Source organism: Alternaria incomplexa (assembly GCF_024043165.1).
Source record: "Alternaria incomplexa strain BMP 0042 chromosome Unknown scaffold_9, whole genome shotgun sequence".
Lineage (NCBI taxonomy): Eukaryota > Fungi > Ascomycota > Dothideomycetes > Pleosporales > Pleosporaceae > Alternaria > Alternaria incomplexa.
This window is the reverse complement of record NW_026249858.1, coordinates 1,594,993-1,618,532: the sequence shown is the minus strand read 5'-3', so window position 1 is coordinate 1,618,532 and position 23,540 is coordinate 1,594,993. Positions and strand designations below refer to the sequence as shown.

Below are 23,540 nucleotides of genomic sequence, written 5' to 3'. Positions count from 1 at the left end.
GTGGTTTGCATCCAATCTATACCCGAAAGCTGTCTTTGCCGTAATGCCGCGGACAAGGCCTGCTTCGAGAAGTGTGGTGGGGAAGAGCCGACCTACCAGGACTGTGGCGTTGATCTCACACCTCGTGCCGCAGAGCCCGTACCGGAACCAGTACCAGAGCCACAAGATCAAGTCTGTATCTGGTGCCCGGAAGCCGATTGCACTCTAGCTTTCCCTGAGGGCTGCTACTGTCGCAACGACAACGCGAGAAAATGCTTCGAGGAATGCGGTGGTCCAGAGCCGATTTACGAGGACTGCAGTATCGATATCGCACCTCGTGCTCCAGAGCCCGTGCCGGAACCAGTACCCGAGGCACAGTCCGAGGTTTGCACTTGTGAGCCCGTCTTCTGCATTCAATCTTGGCCTGAATCTTGCTGGTGCGCCTACGATGCAGCGGCAGCATGTGCCGAGAAATGTGGTAACCCCGTGCCTGTCGACACCTGCCCACCTCGCCCCATCGAAGCTCGAGAAGCAGAACCAGAGCCGGTCCCGGAACCCGTAGCTGAGCCACAAGAAGAGACATGCGAATGCGAGCCCGTATCTTGCATCGCATTATGGCCCCAGTCCTGCTGGTGTTTCTACAACGCGGAAGTGAGGTGCGCCGCAAAGTGTGGCAAGCCCGCACCACCTCCCTCGACCTGCCCTCCAATCTCCGTCGAGGCTCGTGTAGCAGAGCCAGAGCCTGCTCCTGCGCCCATTCCTCCTCCCCCTCCTCCTCCAGAGTGCGAATGCCCTCTGGTCAACTGCATCTCGACACAGCCTGAGCTATGTGAATGCCTGAATGCTTCTGCACAGAGATGCTATGAGCTTTGTGGTGGAGAGAAGCCCGTACCCCAAGTAAGCCAACTTGCTACTAAAAAGTCTGAATCAATCTAACAATACAACAGGTCTGCCTACCAGACGCCAGCACAACATTCTCAACCAGCATCATACCCATTCCTACCCCCGTCAATCCTCGCCAAGCTACCCCCACCAACCAGATCTGTGGCGGCGGTCGCGCAAGTCCTCTTCAAGAGTGTCCCGCAGGCCAGACTTGCATCACTGACCCTTTCACGCCTGGCTCTTGCGGTCCTGCTTGTGATATGCTGGGTATATGTGTCAGCGAGAAGCTGTGTGGTGGTTTTGCGGGCTTTGAGTGTGATTTCCCAGGCCAGATCTGTGTTGATGACCCGAGGGACGACTGTGATCCGTTGAATGGCGGGTCCGACTGTGGTGGACTGTGTGCTTGGCCGCAGTGAGTTTCTGAGATGGGCGGTTGGTGAGAAGGACTTTGGGAATGAAGAGCGTGTATGTCAGAGGTGGTAGATATGTTGTCATTCTTTACGACATTCTTTGATTGATATTAGCGACGGGTTCCATTCTTTTACCAAAATTGCAATTGTTTGATCTCGCCAGACTTCTCCGCTGATTTGTCTTTGAATCCTTTTTTTCCCCTTTTCCTCCACTTTTAGTAGACCATGTATGCGAACTGGAATCCGCATTACATCCCAAGACTCTTGTTCATCTTGTTCCCCGCCTTGACAAACATCGTCATCAATACCGCCACACTAGCTGCCCACGTCCCACTCCTCAGGTAGCTCGTCTTGTTCTTCTCAACCTTCACATACAGGAAACTGTATATGACGCGTAGACCGATATACGACGCTACCATGGTGTTCATCGTTGCTGTTTGGTTTCATCGTCAGCATGCATTTCCCATCCACTCAATAGTACACAAACGTCCATCCATCCCTCCCAAGCTCATCGATTACAAAGCCTCACCAACGACTCATTCATAGCATAAAAAAAGACTTACCAACATCCAACCCCACCGCATTCCCCGCCAACACCGCCCCAATGAAAAACGGCGCGTTCTCCATACTATTCTGATGACAAGCTTCTGCGCGCTCGGCTTTGGCGTAGATAGCATCGGGAGTGCATTTTCGATAGTGTTCTAGTGTTGAGGCGCCGCGTGGGTTTGTGTTGTTGCGTTGACCGTTTGTGGCGGCTTTGAAGAGACCTTGCTAGAGGAGAGATGTCAGTGGAGATGTAGGGTAGGGAAGGGGAGAGGTCATGTACAGAGTACGCATGTGGGTAGAGAGCTATAATCCAGTATACGGGGATGGCGTGGAGGGAGTAGTTTGCCGGCATGATTGGTTGTGTAAATTTTCTCAATGACAAGTTTGTTCTTTGTGGAGTTCAGCGAATTACTCGTTCTTGATGCGCGGAAACGATGAGTCTCTTATGTGTTCCAGATTTCCTTGATGTTTAGTCGTGTTGGTAGGTTGTTGGGTAGCCCCATACGCGCATTGACGCTTATGTGCTGCTGGTATGAGTAATCACAGGAAAGCGCTGGCAGTAGCAGACTATCTCGCAAGACTAGCCACGATGATGGTCGGATCGTCGCGAAATGTAGACGTTCTTTCGGCCGAAAACTTGTTTCGTCGGATCGTTGATCCATTACACACAACTCGGTATGGAGAAATAGTTGCGATTCCCACGCGGTCGAAATCATTCTCAACAACTCTACACTTGTATTACTGATACATCGACAACCAACACATATGCGTCCGCTATATACACTCAAGCCCACAACACCATCTACAACACAATCTTATCCGCCATCCCCGCCCCACCCATCCACTCAATATAACTCTCAATACTCTTCTGCATCGCATCCGTCGCCTTCTCAATCAACCCCGTGATCGGCGTTAGGCCCGCCTGCTCCTTCATAACATCGATGAAATCATTATTAAACGCATCATTAATATTGACCTTCGCAACACCACACTCAATACATTCTTTGAGCAGCTTCTCCTGGAACCACTCTTTACCCGCACCATGCAGAACGAGAGCAACGCGATCCCCAACTTTGCTGTGTACGTTGCGCAGACGGGGGTAATCGAGTTGAGGACCTTTAGGACCGTATTTGCCGTGTACGTTCCCGAAGGCGGGGGCTAGCCAGTTGATTCCTGTTGCGACGAATTCTTCTGCTTGTTCGGGAGTGGTGAGAATGGCTTCTAGACCCATTTCACTCAGGTCGCCGACACCGTCTTCGCCGCCGTCGATACGGCCTGGTTCGGCTTCTGTAATAATACCGCGCTCATTGCAGTACTTGACCAACTCCGCCGTCTTTTCCAGATTATCGTCAAAATGGCTCATGTCGACCATGATGCCGTCGAAGCCGTTCTTGAAGTTCGCTGCTTTCTTCACGATTTCTGGTGTTTGCGCGTGGTCCATGTGCAGGGCGACGGGGACGCTGGCGTTGTCGGCGGCTTCGCGGGCGGCGTGCAGGAGGATGCCGTCGGCGTAGTTGATGGCCCAGGGGAAGAGTTGGATGATTAGTGGTGCGCGCTTTGCTTCTGCTGCGCGGACCGAGGCGAGGATGCCTTCAACGTTGTAGCAGCATGTTGCGCAGATGGCGTATTTGTTTGCGGCGGCATGGGCGACGAGCTTGACGGCTTTGTTTTGGGACAGGTCGGGTGCCATGGTGATGGTTGTGTGAGTTGTTTCAAGCTTAGATTTGATATGATGGTATCAAGTGCAAGACAGAAGATTGAAGAAAGAGAGACGTGATATGAGCGATGATGCAACTTCCCCTCGTCGTTCCGGTTGCATTTCCGACATTCCGATGTCTTCTCTTATGGTGGGGCTGTCGGCAACTGCTCGATAGCCTCAGCGGCGGAAACACCGATATTCGGGTCATCTGCCGGCTAATTGCAGCACTGGTCGTTGAAGATACGTACCCGCGGAATGCCTAGTCGGGCACTACTTGCCGCGGTCTTTGCTTTACCCCAGATTTACCCAATAGTTGTTACCTCAGAACTTCCACTCGACTCTCATTACCTAGATTTGTATGAAATAGAAGGAGACATTCGAGATCTCAGAATCGTGAGAACGATATACGCGTGGTTGCTCAAAGTCGCGAAGCTCTAGCATCATAGAAGACCATATCGGGGACACTTCGGATAGAACCCCTCTTAGACGATCGTGTACGAAACCGCATGACATTTTACGCACCGGCACTTCCACTACAATCTACCTCGCTGACTATGAAGTTTGTCCAGCTAGCAGATACTATTCCCGTCAGATGGGCATGTGTCCTGTCTACCCTTGTTGGAGTTATTGCCTACCCTCCTTCACACCATGACTCCCTCGCACAGCCTGCACGATGATAGAAAACTTTACTTGAAGTTTCACGTTTGATTTGCGTGATATATGGGCTTCTAATGTACAATCGTGATCATGAAAAGTCCAGCCCAAGCCAATCGACGGCCATGTACCCAAAAGGCTTTGATCGATAGAACCTTGAACTCCCGCTCCAGCCCAGGAATGGCCACTGAAGCAAATGCAAAAAGACACCTCTCAGTTGAGTGCCTAGATAAGAAGATATGGCATTCGTAGTCGCCAAGAAGCAATGACCTCCAGCTTCATACTCAGATAAACCGCTTAAGTCCGAGCCCATAGCATATACCTGGCTGTCTGACCTAACGCCGCCCATAATAAGATCCCATGGTATCGAGCCGCTTATAACGCCCAGAACGCCACACATGCTTATAAGGAAATACCCGAAGTTTTGATCATAACCGTACAAATGCCGCTGAAGTCGTCGAAGAAAGAAAGTAGGTGGACTGTGTCTGCGAACAACGCAGAGTGAACCGCAACAGTAGCGCGCTGTGATGAACTACACAGACACGTTAGTATCCCATCTGATGAGTAGCATAAAAGCCATTCAGAGGTCCGGTTCACAAGAGGTTCGGTGGTGTTCGACATCAGTCCTATAGTACACTATCAGTAGAAGAGCAAAGCAGATGAAATAGTTCAGCGAATGACGCCCCAACTATCCATGCTGCTAAGACCTCCAGTGCGCTCCTTCTTCTTGAACGCATTCCAGAAGCGAAGCGTCTCATCACCAGCACCAGTGACGATGACCTGCCCATCCGGGCTCATGGCCAAGTAGAGTACACGGTAGGTGTGGCCCGTTAACGAGACGACTTGCTGCATGCTCGGGTACTTCCAGACGATGATCTGGTTCTGACTGTAACCGTGCGTGGATACGATCTCGTTACTATTCTTTGACCATGCTAGGTTGCAAACTTGGCTACCAGTATCAAGACTGTTGATGAGGTTTGCTGGTGCCGTAGGCGATAGAGGTACGTTGGCAGTGGTTGCGGCTGACGCGGCCGCCGATGCGGAGGCGAGTGCTGAAGCTGACGGGCCGCTGGAGCTGACCAGGGTGTTCCAGAACTTGATAGTCCGGTCTGCTGTACCACCGCCGCTAGCGAGAAGACCACGCTGATGTGGGCTCCAAGCAATGGCCTTGACGGCGGCTTGATGCTCACTCCACTTAAAGGTAGGCTCGGCGTTGAGCTTGTCCCAGACCATGAGCTTGTTGTCGTTGCCTCCGGATGCGAGTTGTTGATCTTCCTGATTCCACTTGAGGCCGCAGACTTCTTGCTTATGGCCAACAAGCTTGCGCAACCACTGTTCTGGTTGACGCACGTCTCGGTGGTAGATTGTACGGTCTCGCGACCCTGAGGTGAGGATGTGTTCGTTCCATGCAAGGGCGCCGACCCTAGCTGTGTGACCTGTCATGGTGCGAAGACGGCGCTGAGTCTGCGCATCCCAGATCTGTACTTGGCCTCGGTTGGTACCGACCGCAATGTGGGATCCCTAATTGAGATTAGTGCATGCGAAATATGATGTAGATGGAAGAACTTACGCGCTGTATCCAGTTGACACTTGTGACTGGATCATCGCCAAGTTCACAGAGCTTAGTAACGCGACCGCTACTCGAGTTCCACATGTAAACACATGATCCAAGTCCTACTCCCAGGGTATTTTGGCTGCCCCAGTCCACGAGGTTGAGGTAGAAGTCATCTGCAAGATCCGGTGCATCCAGAACCTTGTATGGTACCTTGGAGACGGCGCGGGCTTGACGTTGTGGACTAAGCAGCATGCGTTGACTGCTGTACTTGATTGGTGACAGACTGTAGAGATCTGAACGAGCGTTGAGGTTGAGAATGCCATGTCGACTTGATGGTGTCCGTGACGGAGTTGGCTGGCCCGAGTAGGAGAACAGGTTCTTGTGCGGGGTTGACGGGGTTCCTGAAGGCGGCGGTAACGTCGCTGTGGTTCTGGCTGGAGGGGTGTGTGAGCGCCCTGTCCCTCGCATGTTGGCACTATCTGTCGGCGACAGACTCTGAGGAAAGGCTTGGGGCACGGAGCCCTCGAACATCTCTTGTCGGAGTACGGCGGAGTAGGTGCGGTTGGCTTCTTCGGCTATGGCGGGTTAGTGACTGTATAGCAGAGGAATGCGAGTGCTTACTCTTCTGGAAGTGTAGCTCGTGATGCGGAGTGCGCCTCGCTTTGGACGGAGTTGCTGGTGAGGCTTCATCGTGGAGCAGGTTGTAGCTTGCCTGGAGGTCTTGACCTGCGCGATTTGGGATGAATCTGAGGAGACGTCAGTACAGACAATCCAGTGCGACTAGACTGTTGCAATCTCACCTGTCGCCGTATATGCGCGGGCGCTTTCGGCTTGGGCTTGCTGTTGGTGTCCGCTCCCTAACTCGGCCAGCCTGTTCAATATGGCCAAGCGCTTTTGTTAACGCCGCTGCATCTATAGGTTCTGAGCCCCGATCGAGTGGGTTGGAGGGGAAGATCTGGTTGCGCTTGTGCGAGGCGGTAGGCGGTGTCTTCGACTCGGGCGGCGATATCAGTGTCGGGGTTGCGACGCCCTCTTCGGTCTGCGCATGCGCCGCAGCGGTCTCCCCTGGGTCGTCTCGCGCCATCGAGATAGATGCGCCTGGGTATGGGTTTGTTGTTATGTAGATCGGTGCACTGTGCTAAGTGAAGTGTAGAGTCGTGGCGGGGTGAGGGTAATCGAGAATCGCGAGTGGCGGGTGTATTGCAGCTGACAGAACAATGGTTGCCTGAAACGAAGGTGAAGGCGGGAACAATGAGGTGAGTCGCGCGGTGACGTGGAGTCGTGGTATTGTGATGATTGATAGCCCCTAAGTCGTTTGCCCTCCTCTTAACCAATGACAGGTCGTCGCGGCGCACAATAGTGCAGTCAATAGGTATGCTTTTTTATTCAATTTCGTTGCGCATCGAATTGCGGTAGACGTGGGTAATGTCGGCGTGGTGTTGGTGGTGGGCGCGCAACGGGCGGGGTGGGCGGCGGTGACCTTGTTGTGGTTGCGGGTCGGAGCTTGTATGCTAGACAGGCGCAGGGTGCTGGGGGAGCAACGAGAGACAGGGCGGGCGCACGTAAGGAGAGACAATAGTAATGGGCTGGTCCTGGGCCAGCTAGGCTATGTAGTGGTGAAAGTGAAGATGGGGTTGAAGATGTCGTCTGGACAGAGCAGCGAGCGAGGTGAGGGTGGCCGCTGCGATGCGCCAGGGCAAGAGCCGTCACGTCGTCGCTGCCATATCCGCATGTTTTGATGTTCGTACCTTCCACCACGACGCGTTCCTTGGGGTCCTCTCATCCAATCAGCGTCGCGCATGGCCGCCGAGTGGAGTCTAGCGCTAACCTCCGACGTGCCCTCCATCGCCTCTCAATCGATACCCCACACCGCCCGCGGCCAGCTTGTAGACGTCGTGTCCAATCCTTGATGCTGCCATCATCCAAGCTGCGCATTACACTACTGCACCTCGCACCGACAACACCCCTTGTTGTATCACATCCCAACTTTATAGTATCGCGTGTACGAACCATGGCGACCAAACCCTCCCTCAAAGCTGCCGAGGACTTCCTTTCTTTTGTCAATGCCTCGCCCACACGTACGTCGCGTGCTATCGTTACCTGAGTAGACACTGACTGTAGACAGCATTCCATGCTGTCAAGTCAGCAAAGGAAAGATTAGAGAAGGCGGGCTTCAAACAGATCAAGGTACGCAACTATGCAGTCTAAGTGTCAACAGTGGGGTATCATGATACCATTTATGTGTACCGTGGTAGAGGCTTATAGTAACGATAACCAGGAGCGCGACTCATGGGCACCCACCCTGCATCCCGGAGGCAAATACTACCTCACCCGTAACACATCCTCCATCGTCGCATTCGCTATCGGCAACAAATGGAAGGCGGGCAACCCCATTGCCATGATCGGCGCCCACACCGACTCTCCCTGCCTGCGCATCAAGCCTGTATCCAAGCGAACAGGCGACGGCTTCATCCAAGTAGCCTGCGAGACATATGGTGGTGGACTATGGCATACCTGGTTTGACCGCGACCTCAGCATTGCAGGTCGCGCCATGGTGCGCACAAAGGACGGCAACATCGAGCAACGTCTAGTCAAGGTCGAGCGACCAATCCTGCGGATACCTACCTTGGCTATCCACCTGGATCGCCAGGAGAACTTCCAGTTCAACAAGGAGACCCAGTTGTTTCCCATTGCCGGTCTAGTCGCTGCAGAGCTGAACCGTCAAGGCAAGGGCGAAGAGTCCAAGGAGGAAAGCAACGACGCGGAGACTGAAGGCCCCCTCGCAGCGCCGACCGCGAGACACCACCCGTACATAATCGATATCATCGCTGAGGAGGCCGGGGCTGAACCGAGCGACATCGTAGACTTCGAGATGGTCCTGTACGATACGCAGAAGTCAGTCATTGGCGGTCTGAACAACGAGCTGATCTTCTCTCCACGACTGGACAATCTGATGATGACGTATTGCAGCGTGGAGGGTCTTCTCAAGAGTTTGTCCGACTCGTCAGCACTGGAGAAGGATTCGACTATCCGATTGATCGCATGCTTCGATCACGAGGAGATTGGCTCCCAAACAGCACAGGGAGCAGACTCCAATCTGCTACCTGCTGTCATTCGCCGTCTCTCGGTATTGCCAGCGTCCGAGAGCAACTCCGATGCATCGTATGACAAGGTCGAGGCAGACACTGCTACCGCCTACGAGCAAACGCTCGCCACTTCTTTCTTGATCTCTGCCGATATGGCACACTCCGTACACCCCAACTACCCAGCCAAGTACGAGGCTCAGCACAGGCCTGAGATGAACAAGGGAACTGTCATCAAGATTAACGCCAACGCGCGTTACGCCACCAACTCACCAGGTATCGTTCTGCTCCAAGAAGCAGCCCGCCGTGCCAAAGCGGCTTCTTACAACCCGAAGTCAGGAAAGGAGGGTGTTCCGCTCCAGCTCTTCGTTGTTCGTAACGACTCGTCGTGTGGAAGCACCATCGGGCCTATGCTGTCGGCGGCCATGGGCGCGCGTACTCTTGATCTCGGTAACCCTCAACTCAGTATGCACAGCATCCGTGAGACTGGTGGTGCGCATGATGTTGAGCACGCCGTAAACCTCTTCGACAGCTTCTTTGAGAACTTCGAGGAGCTTGAGAAGAAGATTATCGTGGACTGACTCGATCGATCGAAGCTATAATGAACATAGTGTCACAATAAAACATAGCATGAATGATCGAATTGAAGCGTGAAATGCTGAACAAATCAATGGGAGGTTGTGTGATGAGTACCTTGTGGACTTCGGAATCCGTCGGTATCGTTCCGCTGGATTTCAGGGTCCACGCCAAGCACCCCACCAGTGTCATCTTTCATCCGTGTTTACTGACGCGGGAACTGTAACGAGACAATCGGCATTATGGCAAAACCTCAATTCCTGTCTGGCGACAAGAACGCCATAGACGAGTTCCTGGACAAGTTTGATGTATGCGCCTAGAATCTCCGGTTGCCAGACGCTTCACTGACGAGATGCTCAGGTCTTCCTCTTCGACTGCGATGGTATGCGCCAGCCTTGTTCATACAACCATGTCTCTTGCCTGCGATCGCTATAGTACCTGTGGCCATCTACTGATTGTGACGAAGGATAGGCGTCCTTTGGTCCGGCGATCACCTATACGAGAGGGTCCCAGAAACTCTCGAGATGCTGAGGAGTAAAGGTAAGACACTCACTTGGCACGCAGCATTATGACATTCCAACTGACTGACCCCAGGCAAACAACTCGTCTTTGTCACGAACAACAGCACCAAGTCGCGCGCGGACTACAAGAAGAAGTTCGAAAAACTGGGTATCCCCGCCCAGGTGGTAAGTAAGCAGGAGCCCAGAGTATGACCATTGGCTGACACGTTATCAGGAAGAAGTCTTCGGATCGTCCTACAGCGCCGCCGTATACATCGCTCGCATCCTCAAGCTCCCCGCGCCGAAGAACAAGGTATTCGTGCTAGGAGAGTCGGGCGTAGAACAGGAGCTCGAAGCTGAAGGTGTCCCATACATTGGTGGTACAGACCCTGCCTACCGGCGCGAGTTCCGGCAGCCAGAGGACTTCGAGGCTATTGCAAATGGCAGCCTGCTCGATCCAGATGTCGGCGTCGTGCTGAGTGGTCTGGACTTTCACTCCAACTACTTGAAGACGGCAATCGCGTTCCAGTACCTACAACGTGGCGCGGTATATCTCGCGACCAACATCGACAGCACACTGCCAAATGCGCATTCTCTGTTCCCCGGTGCTGGCGCATCAGGAGCTGCGCTTGAGAGAGCGATTGGTAGAGCCCCGTTGTCTTTGGGTAAGCCGAGTCAGGCGATGATGGACGCGATAGAAGGCAAGTTCAAGTTCGACCGAAGCAGAACATGCATGGTGGGCGACAGATTGAACACAGATATCCAGTTCGGTATCGACGGAAAGCTGGGCGGGACTCTGGCTGTGCTTACCGGCGTTAGCAAGAAGGAGGACTTCCTGGCTGAGGGTGCGACAACTGTTCCGATGGCTTATGTGAATGCGCTGGGTGACCTCATGGGCTGAGCAATGATGTGATGAGAGCAGGGCTGCACTTAGAAGCAGGGTTGCAAGGGCATAGATAGGGTTCGGTATAGAATACAGGGAAACGATGCTAAGACTCGCATGCCATTCTGAACCGCTGGGTCTGGGAACATGGCAAGCGATGATGACCCAATCAGACACGCGGACAGCGCGTGCGCTACATGTGGCTAGCGTGCTTTACGCGTGCACGCGAACGCGCCTGCCACTTTAACACCCCCATCAACCGTGGAGACGTGCAAGCCGCCGAACAACGCAAGAAACCTCAACATCATGATCCGCCACGACTACTCTCGAGTTGACCCCAAGCGACGCGCGCAAATCGATCCTAAGAGGCAACAATTCAAGAAAGCAGAGTTCCAGCAGCAGAACTATGACCACCGACTGAACTTCTACACGCTGCCACCCACCGCAGAGATTACACTGGAAGAGTTTGAGACATGGGCAATCAACAGGCTGAAGGGTATGCACTTCTCATGATGACTGCCTGATGTCGCTAACAGCGTGCGATGCAGTCCTTTCCGAACTCGAAGCATGCAGTTTCCGCAACAAAGGCCCCGAAGAGACCGCCGAGTACATGAAGAGCATACTGGAGAAATACCTACCACTGCGATCGGACTCGTCACGAAGTCAGAAACTACAAGAAGAGCGGAGGAGAGACCACTATTCACACTTCATACTGCGCCTTGCGTTTTCGTCAACAGAGGACCTGCGACGGCGGTTTTCGCGGCTAGAGACTATGCTGTTTACGCTGCGGTTCAAGGATGATGATCTGCGGGAGCGGCAACAATTTGTCAACAGTCTTAATCTGGATTGGACAGAGGTCAAGGAAGATGAGAAGCGGGAGCTGAGGGATGAGTTGCATGCGGCGAGTGGTATCAAGAAGACTGAGGACCAGGAGTGGTTCAAGGTTGATTGGGAGAGGGTGCCTGAACTTGTTGCGCAACGGAAGGTACTCTTGAAGAGGGGAATGGCGTATGTTCCGCAACGAGAACAGATGAGTCTGGTGGTTGCTGAGTTTACGAAGAAGCTGGACGAGGCACTAGAGGTATGGACTCCGCTATACACATCACGGGAGGCATCACTAACAAACGTGTAGCTAACAGCCCGCGCCCTCCCCCGCCTCGACGAAGACGACCGCCTCGCCCCCATCCTCGCCCACCTCTCCCAATCCTTCACAACCCCCGACGCCGCCTACTCCACCTCCGACGCCAACATCGACGGTCTCTCCACCATCACCGCAAACAGCATCGACACACTCTCCCAACACTTCCCCCTCTGCATGCGCAACCTGCACAACAGACTGCGCGACGACTCGCATCTCAAGCACTTCGGGCGTCTACAATACACCCTCTTCCTCAAAGGCATCGGCCTCAGCCTCGACGAATGCCTCGTCTTCTGGCGCCGCAGCTTCAAGCTCATCACCGACGAGAAATTCCAAAAAGAATACAAATACAACATCCGCCACGCCTATGGCGACGTAGGCGGCGACGCAAACCGTCGCGGCCGCGGCTACACACCGTATTCCTGCCAGAAGCTCCTCACTGAGGCCCTGCCTGGTGCTGGTCAATCGCACGGCTGCCCCTACCGCACATTCACCCCGGAAAACCTGCTCACGATGTTGCAGCGCGTTGGTGTCAATGATAGGGATGTGCTCAAGACGGTTAAGGAGGATGTGGGGAAACAGAGGTATCATGTTGCGTGTAATAGAGTGTTTGAGTGGAGTCACAAGAAGGAGATTAAGAAGGTTAAGGAGGAGGGGAGCTGGAGTAGTAATGATTTGGATACGATTGTGCATCCGAATACGTATTTTAAGAGGAGTTGGTTGTTGAAGCATTTGGGGGAGGGGAATGCGGGGGTGGTTGGTGGGGAGAAGATGGAGGAGTGATGATGTGGTGTGGCATGGGTATGATAGGGAAGCCTGGTTCGTTTCTGCAGCGTGTGTACTTCAATACCAGTCTATGTACTTTTCGCGACTTCCCGTCCTCATGATCGGGACTAGACAGTGGCGGCTTCCTAAAGCGCCATGACATCTGTGCGTTTTCGGCTACCCGACTCCCTCGACACTCGCGCAAGCTTCTGCCTGGAAACCTTTGACTTCTTTTGTTCGGCTCGTCTTGCGGTGATCCGACTGCAGCTACTTCTATGGTATCTTGGATACAACCTCTTCCTTTTTCCTCTGCCATCACTTCCAGCATGAGTTGGGACGTCGCAAAGTCCATCGAGTTGCACAATCGCATTGTCGCCCATGCCCGCTCGCACCTTCCACCTGAACACCAACCCACCATCCAGCGCAATTGGTTCACCACGCACTCACTAGACCCAGATTCCCCAGGCTTCGATTTCGATCTTGACGATGAACTCACAGAATTTCTATCTGGCATCGATCTAGTCGTACCCAACGAAGCCAGTAACCATCTAGCTTTCAACCCAGTCCTCGTCGGACTTGTCAACCCTCACGGTCGTTACGGTTTAAGAACCCAATCATGGGAAGACTCTGACGACCACGCTGATCTCATCGTGTTGTACCAGAACACGGGGTATGATCCAGCTGGGCTGGTTTACAATCTAGAAACGCAGCAGGTTACCTACTTGGAAGACGCATTTACCTCACCCTATGAACCCGATGAGATGAAGCTTCCGTGGGCTGATCTTGATGAAGTTCTACAACTCTATTGGGACTGCGTCGAATCTGGCAAGTTTGTTATAGATGCGCAGAACCCTGGGTTCGGCGAACCTGATAATCTTGCGACGCAGGGGTGGAGAGTTGAGCTGTGTACGGAGAAAGAGATGGAGCAGGTGCTGGATGTGTGGGGTAAATTGGTTGATGCGATTGCGAAGAGGCTGCCTGCATCTGACACGCGAAAGGAAAAGAAGGAGGATGGAGACCAGACAGTGGACGAAGAACCGCAACGCAAGAAAAGGAGGAAAGAAGAAGAAGGGCTAATCTCTATTGAGGTTTTAAACGAGTACCCAGCCATCCCGCCGTTCGTGCGCACCTTCCTCTCAAGAGCTAAGAAACCTCCATTCAAATCTATCGCACCGCAGCTCGACGTGCCTGATGAGGAATTCATCCATCGCGTAGGAGCGGAGATGCAAAACAGACACCCCGATGCTACTCTCGAAGGACCGCAACACGAGATATCCGAGAGTTATCTGTTTCTGCTCTTCCCGTGGCGCACATCAGGCATCGAGCTCGTTTCCGAACGCGACCAGGAGAATTGGAAGTCTAAACGGGGATCCAACATCTTGGACAATCGCGGAGGACTATACATTCAGCCCGACGACTTCTACTCGTATTGTGGCACGTTACTGCTTCCATTTCCTCTCGGGAGTGACGGTCATGTTCTGCGAGGGGATGATACCAAAGTGAAGGCATATGAGCCGCGTCAGGATGTGTTGTATCATCGCGGCGTAGGTAATCCCTTTGTGTCTGGCTGGGGAACGCCGTTGACTGCTATCCTGATCAACTGGTGGGAGCAAGTCGAAAATGACTCTTGGGGTATTGATGAAACTGGAGTTGCTGGGGGGAATGAGCTCTGGAAGAAGGCGGATACCGAGGAGGGTGCCGAGGACTTCAAGATCTAGTGGTGATGTTTCTGAAAGGTCCCTGCGGTGACGCGAAGACGAGCGACTCACAACTTCCGAAATACATATGTACCCATCCAATCAGGTCCTCTCGAAAAGAGAAGTATCGTCAACACAAGAGCTTCTGAAAGGTCCCATCTCGATTGTCGGGCATCGTCAGCCCCGCGATGACAAAGCTCGCGAGGAAGGAAGTTTGCGGAAACATGCACGATTATATGAGCCAAGACGGGACAGCGCAGTACCACGCGATGCGAGTTTGTCGACAGCAAACTCATAACCTTTCGACTCATTAGAGAACGGGATGTCTGGCACTAGATGCTCAAGACACGACGAGTAGCCAAGGATGAGCGACAATGCTTCACCCACCTTCATTGGGGACAATACCCATGGATCTACGCTCAACCAAGGATCTATCGTCACTGGAGACGGCTCACAGGTTGGTAATATCAACCATTTTCACACCGCTACACAGCAGGATTCCGCGCGCAGATCATGTCTGAGAGACCTTCTGGCAGCTTTGGGGGATGATCTAGACGACTATCGGCAGATGCTCGAAGACCGCAAAGGACCGAGAACACTGGGCACCTGTGAGTGGGTATCGAAAACCACCGCATACAAGAGCTGGATCGCCCAGTCCCCCGATCTCCTCTGGATTTCTGGAGATGCCGGTAAGGGGAAGACTATGCTCGCCCTTCATCTCGTCAGTAGCCTGAAAGGCGACCCTTCAGCTGCACATGTCGTCCACTTCTTCTGCAGTCGAGACCACGGAAGGAACAATGGTGCTTCTATTCTCCGCGGCCTTATCTATCAACTGCTCTCTCAACGTCCATCGCTTTTCGAGCATATCTTGGATGACTATGACAAGCACGGAGCTAGTCTCTTCGATGACAGAAAGTTCCAAGCCCTCTGGACTATCTTCGCTAGGATATTGTACGACCAGAATATCAACCCCATTATATGCATTCTTGACGGCTTAGACGAGTGCGACGAAGATGGTCTGGAAGACTTCTGGCTCAAGATCCAAAGCCTGTACGAAACCGACTCTCAACAGAAATCCGAACGCCCTTCTCACTCCTTGAAGCTTCTCGTTGTCAGCCGCAACCACCCATACTCGATCGAGCAAGCAATGGATAAGTTTCCTCGACTGCTTCTTGAACCCGACAACAAGCCACATGTTGGATCCGACATCTCCAAATTCGTTGACGATCGTATGTCCAGTCTGCGATGTCCAAGCGAAACACGCGAATACATCAGGAAGGAATTGTGCAATCGATCAGAAGGCACCTTCTTATGGGTTGGCTTTGCAGTCAATGCCTTGAAGAAGGTGCGAGTGATAGACATGGAAAAGACAGTCAACTCATTCCACACGGTCTCGACGCCATGTATCTTCATATGCTGCTGGCAATCACAGATCATGAACGCGCAAGAGTTATAGAAATCCTGGGATGGATGATAGTCGCATTCCGTCCACTGAACCTTCAAGAGCTTGCTATTGCCGTGAACACAAGCCCAGCGAAAGGTCAAAGCATGGAAGATGCCATCACTGATGAGGTCGCCTATGCAGGAGACTTGTTGACGATGGAACGAAATGTAAGCACGGGCAATCAGGTCGTGCGTCCAATACACTCATCGATTCTGGACTTCTTCCGGTCCATCCATCAATCTGATGTCAGTCTGGAGTGCTTTATTTTCCAGGAGCTAGCTACACATAATCACGTAGCCCACCGCCTATTCGATTACACGCTGTATACTTTTCGCAGTCTACCTCTTACTGGAGGTGATGTCACCCCGTTCGAATACAGGGACCAGTTCCAGAAGAAGGAGTACCCTCTTTTCAAGTACGCACTTACTTATGGCGTTGAACACTTGCTACGAATTGGAGACGTAAGCCTTATCAAAAATTATCATCAGCTACTGGACCCAGCCGAAGAGTACCATGCCCCATGGTTGCAGCACACATGTTTTGCAATGTACGGCCACAAGCCTCGGAAGGGAGTCACTGTCGCTCATCTGGCAGCCTTGGGGGGTCTGATCAGCATACTCGATTATCTTCACACAAAGCAAGATGCTAACATTAATGCCCAAGATGGCAGTGGGCGAACGTTATTGTTTTATGCCACACTGCGCTGCCAGGTGGAGATGATGACTTGGTTGCTGCTTCATGGTGCCGATCGAAACCTTCGAGACTTTAACCGAGAAACACCATTACATATTGCTGCTGGATACAATCGACTCGACGTTATTAAACTTCTTATTCATCACGGTGCACAAACATGTATCGAGTCATCTTCCGAGTTCAGAAGGCCCGAAATTTTGGGTCGAGCTAACAACGAATTTCCAAAACTCGGGGTTGGTAATCGCAGTGGAACTCCTGTTCGTATTGCTGCGACCCATAGGAACCTTACTGCACTACCTGTCATACTCGCTCGCTTTTTGCAGGAAGATGGATCGATCAACGACACCGACGAAGATGGTCGTACCGTCCTCCACGAGATCGGAACCTTTTATCTCGAGTATCCACGGCGTTCTTGGAAGACTTTGAGCGAGTCGTTCAAGTCTTTCGATGACTTTGATCCCGACATTCTGGACGATAATGGAGAATCTGCTCTGCATATTGCCACATGTGAGGAGTCTGCTCTGTATGTTGGCAAACAATCCTTCAATCCACCGAGGTTCTACCCAAACAATGACGGTTTCGATGATGAGGAGGACTCCGGAGAGGGGGCTTGGAACACTGTTAGCGCACTCATAGAACTGTTCGGGGCAGCTGTCGACATCCGAACATCCACTGGAGCAACCCCGCTACATCTCGCCTGCGAAATGGGGAATTTCAACTTAGTCGATTACCTTCTCCGCAAAGGTGCTAATGCGCGCTCATATGATCAGTCTGGACAAAACGCACTGCACTGGCTTTGTAGCCAAATGCAACGCCACGATGATAGCAGACCCAGGATCTTATCCATACTACTACAAGGCATTACTCTGGTGGATATTGAAGCTGAAAGCGCTGACGGTGAAACATCTCGAGACCTTGCTACCAAGTGTGACGATGACTACATAGAGTATACATGTTATTATGAGAAGGACCAGAAACTAAGTTGTTATGAGAACGACCAGAAACTGAATCTCGCGATGCGCACGACGCCACAGCGCGAGTCCCTGAGCGCAGAGGGACGCTCGGTCTGCAGAATGTACTTCCTTTATTGGGCATTCGAAGAGCTTCAAAGTCTCATGGATTGTAGCCTCATCATCATCAAAGGCGAGGGCTCAAAGAAAGATTTGGATTTTCTGGAGCAAATAGTGAGCAAGCATCCGCATTTACAGCATTGGCTGGACAAAAGACGCCGGTACCAGGACTCCGTGGCGAACAATTGATGACTGATTGGGTGTAGCTGCTGGCCACTTTTCGGGTGTGGTTGCATGACTGAGATACAAGTATGGGAGCTTTGCATGGGAAATCAAGAAGTGAAGATGTCAGCGGCGAACGAGCCGTATTTCTATGACTTGAATAGCACTCCATCGATTGAGTGATACTGAGGAACGACGTATTCCAAACCGAGCCTTCTCCGGTATCAACCTTCACTTCTTGAAGATCTCAATAGGAAAGGCATCAGCAATCGCCTGATACCCCGCAACACTCGGATGCAATCCATCACCACTATCATACCTCTTGTCCAACCTCTCTGCATTGGCCTTATCCGCAACCATGCTCGCAATGTCGACGGCATGATCATAGTTCCCACTCTCCAGAATCCACTTATTCACCCTCTTCCTCGTCTTCTCCCTCTCAACACCTGCATACCCATTACCCGCAAAAGGCGCAATCGTACCACCGATCGTCGTGTAACCAGCCGTCTTCGCATCAGCAGCAATCTGCTTGAACGCAGCGATGAGGCGGTCGCCGACAGAAGTTTGCGCAGCAGCAGTGTTGGCATTACCGCCAATGTCATTGACGCCTTCGAAGACCATGACCCATTTCACGCCGGGTTGCTCGATGGCATCGCGCTTGTACCGGGTTAGGAGGGGTGGGCCGAGGCCGCCGCTTAGAACGGTGTTGCCGCCGGCGGCTTGGTTGCAGACGGCAATGTTGGTGTGGTTCGTGGATTGGAGACGGGCGAGTACGAGGTCGGGCCAGCTGTGGTGGTATTAGACGGGAGATAGTCTTGCGGGGTTGAGTAGTGCTTACCGGTTGTTCTTGTTGTCGTCTGAACCTCTTCCGTCGGTGATGCTGTCACCGAGGACCATCAGAGAGCGCGTAGTGGTTGGTACGTAGGCTTGTACGGCACTGACGAAGTACCAGTGCACGCTTTGAGTGCCGGAGAAAGTGGTAGCATTCACCTTGTTGCCGCTCACGAACCAGCTGGTAGTCCTGCTGCCTGGGTGACCAGTGATGCTGCTTCCGCTTTGCCCTTGTTGGCTGTACAAGCTCACGGTGAGCATGCTTTGGGGCTTCACTTCGAAGGCAATCTCGTCGCTGGTAACGACTTGACCCTTGGGTACCGTGAAGCTAGACTTGCCACCAACGGTAATGGCTGCTAGGGGTGAAGCTTGCATACCACTGACGCCTGCAGCGCCGCCAGCAGGAAGGCCGACAGAGCCTGCGGTGATGGGAAGATCGGAACCGCCGAAAGTGTTGGAAATGGTGATCTTGATCTTCGGTGCGCCAACGGACATGTGGAGGGTTTGCCGGAGTGTCGCATCGCGCATTACGCTTCCTGAACTCTGTGATCATGTTAGAATTCCTGGAGTTCAACCTTGGACAGTTCGGATCACATACAAACGGCGCTGGCGGCATGTTGCTCGCTTCCACCAACTGCGGCATGCTCGTCCAGGTGTTGATCCAATGCTCGCCATCCTGTCTCCTCTCAACAGCGTCAATTGCACGCCCATTTACAGTAGGCGAAACTAAAGAAATCGTCGCAAACGCGACCGAAAGAAGTGATGTGTAAAACATCATGGCAAGAAATAAAGTTTCAATCAACTGGGATGGCGTTGTCACAATGCGGCTGACAACCGGTATTTGAACAGTTCATCTGGCATTTCGAATTAAGCATTCCGGTCATATTGCGTACTGCAAATTAATTCCCAATCTCAGCAGAGGCGGCTGCTTTGTCAATGCGACGAGCGCAAATGATGTGGGGAGTCAGTCGTTCAGCGGGCGGACGTTTGGAAGTAATTAATCCGGCAGGGTATACGGTGGCCGTGCTATAGCCAGTGCCTTTTGTCCTTGGGAGAATAGCCGGAGGCTTGGTCGACGTCGAGATTGGTCCATGTAGTGCTCTCACGAACGACTGCCGAAAGCAATGTGAGATTGATGCTTCCAAGGTTGTGAGTGCATCGTCGCTCTTCTCAGACTCGGGTGGTCATAAGCTGAGTGCACATCATTGCAGGTCTATTGTGCGGACGAGTGATATGGCAAGGGGCGTCCGGTACTCATGTGGATGAAGTTACGCGTGCGCTCGCATCTAGCGTTGACGAAGGTGGCTCCAGGACGAATTAGTCGTCCATCTTGGAGGCACGAAAGCTGTGGGAGTAGCGATGCGCTCAGGTTCGTGTGTGAAGAAGTCCGAGAGGACAAGTGGGTATGACGTCATGACTCTGCCCTTCAACATGAGGCCTATCCAGGATTCCTACACAACACTACCGGGTGAAATAATTTGGGAGTGGCATCTAGTATCGCATTGGTTTTGGGCAGAGCGCAGCTCGATGTTTGTGGACAATCGTTGCACCTGACGTGGTGGAGCTCATCCGTGCACGGACCGCCGCGCTTTCACCCAGCTCCTCCAGGGTTCGCCTCGCGTCTTGTTTCATCTATCACGTCTTCAGTCGGTGCCGAGGCGCAACCAACCCTTGATACTACGGATCGTCATATTCGCACGTCCTGTCGAGTCTGTATTGATTAAATTGCGCGTCGCGAACGTGTTATGCGTGCCGCAGGGCACACCAGCCGGGATGAGGATCGTGCAGCTGTTAAATGGACCACGATGCGTATGTACTTCCCGATACATGCCTATGTGAGACTTCGATGAATGCGAACTAATTACATTTGTAGTATTTATATGATCATCTACGGCACCTGAGTGTTCATCGCGACGTCGACAACATCCGTCGCGATCCTGCCATGTTCATAAACACCAGAGCGACTCGCATCCCAGGCCATTTTCTCTTTGTTGTATCGCTCCACGGCCTTCAAAAACTTACGATGCAACTCTCCCAATCGTGGGAACTGTGCATCGCTCGCCCCGGATTGTTTCTTCTTCACACAGCTGATGTTCATCAGGCGCACCAGCTCCGCCCATGCGAGGAGTTTGAGGAAAGCGTCCTCATTTGAGAGAAACCGGCTTCGCATAGCGGGGTTCCACCCTTGGAAGAGTTGGACGGCGGGACGTACCACGCCTCCAAACCAGTCGGGTTCTGCACGATTACCTTCCCATAGACGAAAGAGCTCTTCGGCATGGACATCGACGTAGTCTTTGAGTAGACGAAGCTGCGTGACAGCAACGCCCTCCTCCGTACTACATATTATGCCCTTGCTTCGCTGTGGGAATTCGAGGGTGACCTCCTCTCGTAATGGATTGACTTGCAACTCAAAGATCTGTTCGATGTCATTGCCGATGCGCTCGGCTAGACTACGGTTGCACAAGTACACCTGGCATATTGGGCACCTGCCGACCTTCTCATCAAGCGTACGCAGATTGTCCATGAGACATCGATCATGCATGGAGCAACCGCAGGGAGGTGCTATGACAGGATTCTTGTCTGCGTCATGGTAAGACTTGAAGCACAACTGACAATTCCCAGTAGGTGCAGGGTCTTTCCAAGAATTCGGCACAGCACACCGCTCAAGGAAATCCACCTGATCAGGAAGTGAAGACGGGATTATGTCGGAAGCCTTGTGGAAACGTGAGCTTAATCGGTCGGTCTCGTGTGCAGGATTGGACGTACTAGGGGGTGGTTCCGTACACCGAACGCTGAAGCGTTTGGCCTTGGCCTCCAACTCCGACCTCGTATCCCAAGTTCGACCTTCAAGCTTCTTTAGCGTTGCAGTATGCCGTTGGTGTGGTGGCTTACCTGAAAGTTCGACAGGCGACCTGCGAGTGGGAAGTTCGACCGGCGATCTACGCGCAGGAAGCTCTGCCACTGGTCTATGAGTCGCTGGCGCATCGAAACCGAAAGAATCCGCCCTATCGCCGTTCACGTAGAAAGTCGACGGTAGTAGCTCTTCGCTGTCCTTCTCAACCACCCACTTAGGTGGGTTGCCCTGGTACCATTCGTCATAGGCAAACGGTGGCGACCTTTCGCTCTTAATGGTTCCAACACTGGACTGCCCGCTCACTACAGATAGGTTAGTGGATGTGGGAAGGTACGTATTGTTCGTGTACGGACCAGTCACACCCAGCATATCTCTAGCCCTTGCTACACTTGCATCTGTCTGGATTCCGGGAAACATGCCCATCGTGGCCTGGGCATCTGCATAGATCGAAGACGTATCGTGAACAGAATCGACCCGATGATGGCGCGTGTGCGGCACGGCTGGTGAGGCTGCGCGCGTAGATGGGGGAGCCGAGCCCATGGGCGTGCTATCACGCGAAGAGTTACCGTGTTGAGATATCAAGACCGATGGACGACCCTTCTGCCATACTTGAGGAGGCATCTCCGGCTCCCGTGCTGGAATCGAAGCACTACGATGACGGCCTGGGATGATCGAAGATATACGCTCGGCAGTGTCACGTATCCTCGTCTCTAGCGAGGCTCGTGGCCTAGACTTCTCCCCAGCATGTCCGGACGAGCTTGGCCGCGAATCAAGCACGGAACTGGACGTTACAGACATGGATGTCATGGAACCGGATAACAAGTCTACACTGGGTGTGTACGCCGGTGGCTCATCGCCATTCACGCCCTTCCACTGGTCTTTCGTAACAGTGTTCTTATCCTTGTTCATACAAAAGAACTCCGCACATTGCTCGACGATCTCAGGATGGCGCGGCGTCTGGTAGCTATGCTTCCTTGGTTGTGAGCAACGACATACGAAGTCTTTGTTACGGCTGGTATAGTGAAAGTCTTCAACAAATACGCCTTCCATGGCCCATTTCGCTTCTCGGCTTGCGCGATACTTCCGGAAGTCGGCGAAGCTGCAGGATTCAAGGCCATGGCGGTCGAGATATAGCATTATGCTGGCGCTCAGATGCCTTGATTCGCATGCTACAGTGGACGTCCTCTCGCCATGTCGTCCCGCATCGTGACAGCGGCAGACGCGGTTACGCTCATCGCCAACGTAATGCAAGATGCGTTCCTCGGATGATAAAGAGGATAGGGAGTGGCGGTGGAGATCATCTGCGCGGCGGACTTCGACCGATCTTGTGCGCTTGCGGCGGACGTAGACATAGTTGCCCTTGTTGTGCGCGTAAGACTGCATCCTGTTATATGGGTAACAAGATTTTGTGGATGTGCAGGTAGACGGGGGTGTCTACTGGTAAATGTGACCCAGCAGCCTGTATAAAAGTACTGAACTGACTATCTAGGTTCCAAGATCTGTGCATTCTTCTCAGAGTGAAGAGAACTACAACTAGGTTCTCCTTTCGTGACGTCGTGCACGCACCAAGTACAACGGCATCGTTAGTACTTGAGAACGTCATGGAGTTGGTGTTGAGCATGGACCTGCACAATGCGATTCATTGCACGGGCCTTTCAAGAGCGCTGTGAGAAAGACACCGATACGATGAAGTCATACTTCAGCTACTACTTCACGATGCGAGTACATTGTTTTCAGGCCAGCAATGACAGGCGACGTTGCATGCGCGTGGTGGCTTTCATTCTGTCATCTATCCGACACTGTCTTCGGCCACCAAGGCTGTCGCTGTGGCCTTGCTAGACCTTGTGGTATCGGCTCTTGACGTCGACACTCTGAAGAGTGTTACCTAGGATCCGGAAGTACCCCCTACTACTCTGAGCCATCATCCTCAAACAAATCATCTAAGCTCGTGTCATCCTGCTCGACGTTTTCTTCCGTATCCTCGAACAGTCCGTCTAAGCTCGAATCGTCCACCGGCTCCTGAACCAGCGCCGGCACCATCTCCTCAGCCTTCTTCTTCACAAACGCGGGGTTCCTGTCTGGGATACCAGACGGTTCATCACCCTTCGAGATGATTACC

General features: G+C 52.7%; 9 protein-coding genes across 9 annotated transcripts; 5 read left to right on the top strand and 4 right to left on the bottom strand.

The window, feature by feature from the left end:
* Positions 1–2,619: 2,619 nt before the first annotated feature.
* J4E90_006892 (uncharacterized protein) lies at positions 2,620–3,507 on the bottom strand (the record flags this gene model as incomplete). The annotated part of the gene is made up of 1 exon (XM_051436434.1): positions 2,620–3,507. The coding sequence occupies one exon, from the start codon at positions 3,505–3,507 to the stop codon at positions 2,620–2,622; it is 888 nt and encodes a 295-aa protein (XP_051290228.1).
* Positions 3,508–4,839: 1,332 nt separating this feature from the next.
* Positions 4,840–6,809, bottom strand: J4E90_006891 (uncharacterized protein; the record flags this gene model as incomplete). Its single annotated transcript, XM_051436433.1, has 4 exons — positions 4,840–5,691; positions 5,741–6,300; positions 6,347–6,471; positions 6,526–6,809. The coding sequence occupies 4 exons, from the start codon at positions 6,807–6,809 to the stop codon at positions 4,840–4,842; spliced, it is 1,821 nt and encodes a 606-aa protein (XP_051290227.1).
* Positions 6,810–7,736: 927 nt separating this feature from the next.
* Positions 7,737–9,389, top strand: J4E90_006890 (uncharacterized protein; the record flags this gene model as incomplete). Its single annotated transcript, XM_051436432.1, has 3 exons — positions 7,737–7,803; positions 7,851–7,912; positions 8,004–9,389. The coding sequence occupies 3 exons, from the start codon at positions 7,737–7,739 to the stop codon at positions 9,387–9,389; spliced, it is 1,515 nt and encodes a 504-aa protein (XP_051290226.1).
* A 237-nt stretch (positions 9,390–9,626) lies between these two features.
* Positions 9,627–10,785, top strand: J4E90_006889 (uncharacterized protein; the record flags this gene model as incomplete). Its single annotated transcript, XM_051436431.1, has 4 exons — positions 9,627–9,685; positions 9,851–9,924; positions 9,979–10,070; positions 10,120–10,785. 4 exons carry the CDS (start codon positions 9,627–9,629, stop codon positions 10,783–10,785), a joined length of 891 nt encoding a protein of 296 aa, XP_051290225.1.
* A 288-nt stretch (positions 10,786–11,073) lies between these two features.
* On the top strand, positions 11,074–12,688 carry J4E90_006888 (uncharacterized protein; the record flags this gene model as incomplete). The annotated part of the gene is made up of 3 exons (XM_051436430.1): positions 11,074–11,263; positions 11,316–11,848; positions 11,900–12,688. The coding sequence occupies 3 exons, from the start codon at positions 11,074–11,076 to the stop codon at positions 12,686–12,688; spliced, it is 1,512 nt and encodes a 503-aa protein (XP_051290224.1).
* A 308-nt stretch (positions 12,689–12,996) lies between these two features.
* On the top strand, positions 12,997–14,388 carry J4E90_006887 (uncharacterized protein; the record flags this gene model as incomplete). The annotated part of the gene is made up of 2 exons (XM_051436429.1): positions 12,997–13,000; positions 13,136–14,388. 2 exons carry the CDS (start codon positions 12,997–12,999, stop codon positions 14,386–14,388), a joined length of 1,257 nt encoding a protein of 418 aa, XP_051290223.1.
* Positions 14,389–14,731: 343 nt separating this feature from the next.
* J4E90_006886 (uncharacterized protein) lies at positions 14,732–15,823 on the top strand (the record flags this gene model as incomplete). Its single annotated transcript, XM_051436428.1, has 1 exon — positions 14,732–15,823. The coding sequence occupies one exon, from the start codon at positions 14,732–14,734 to the stop codon at positions 15,821–15,823; it is 1,092 nt and encodes a 363-aa protein (XP_051290222.1).
* A 2,144-nt stretch (positions 15,824–17,967) lies between these two features.
* J4E90_006885 (uncharacterized protein) lies at positions 17,968–19,062 on the bottom strand (the record flags this gene model as incomplete). The annotated part of the gene is made up of 2 exons (XM_051436427.1): positions 17,968–18,523; positions 18,575–19,062. 2 exons carry the CDS (start codon positions 19,060–19,062, stop codon positions 17,968–17,970), a joined length of 1,044 nt encoding a protein of 347 aa, XP_051290221.1.
* A 1,393-nt stretch (positions 19,063–20,455) lies between these two features.
* Positions 20,456–21,044, bottom strand: J4E90_006884 (uncharacterized protein; the record flags this gene model as incomplete). Its single annotated transcript, XM_051436426.1, has 2 exons — positions 20,456–21,012; positions 21,038–21,044. The coding sequence occupies 2 exons, from the start codon at positions 21,042–21,044 to the stop codon at positions 20,456–20,458; spliced, it is 564 nt and encodes a 187-aa protein (XP_051290220.1).
* Between the last annotated feature and the right edge of the window lie 2,496 nt (positions 21,045–23,540).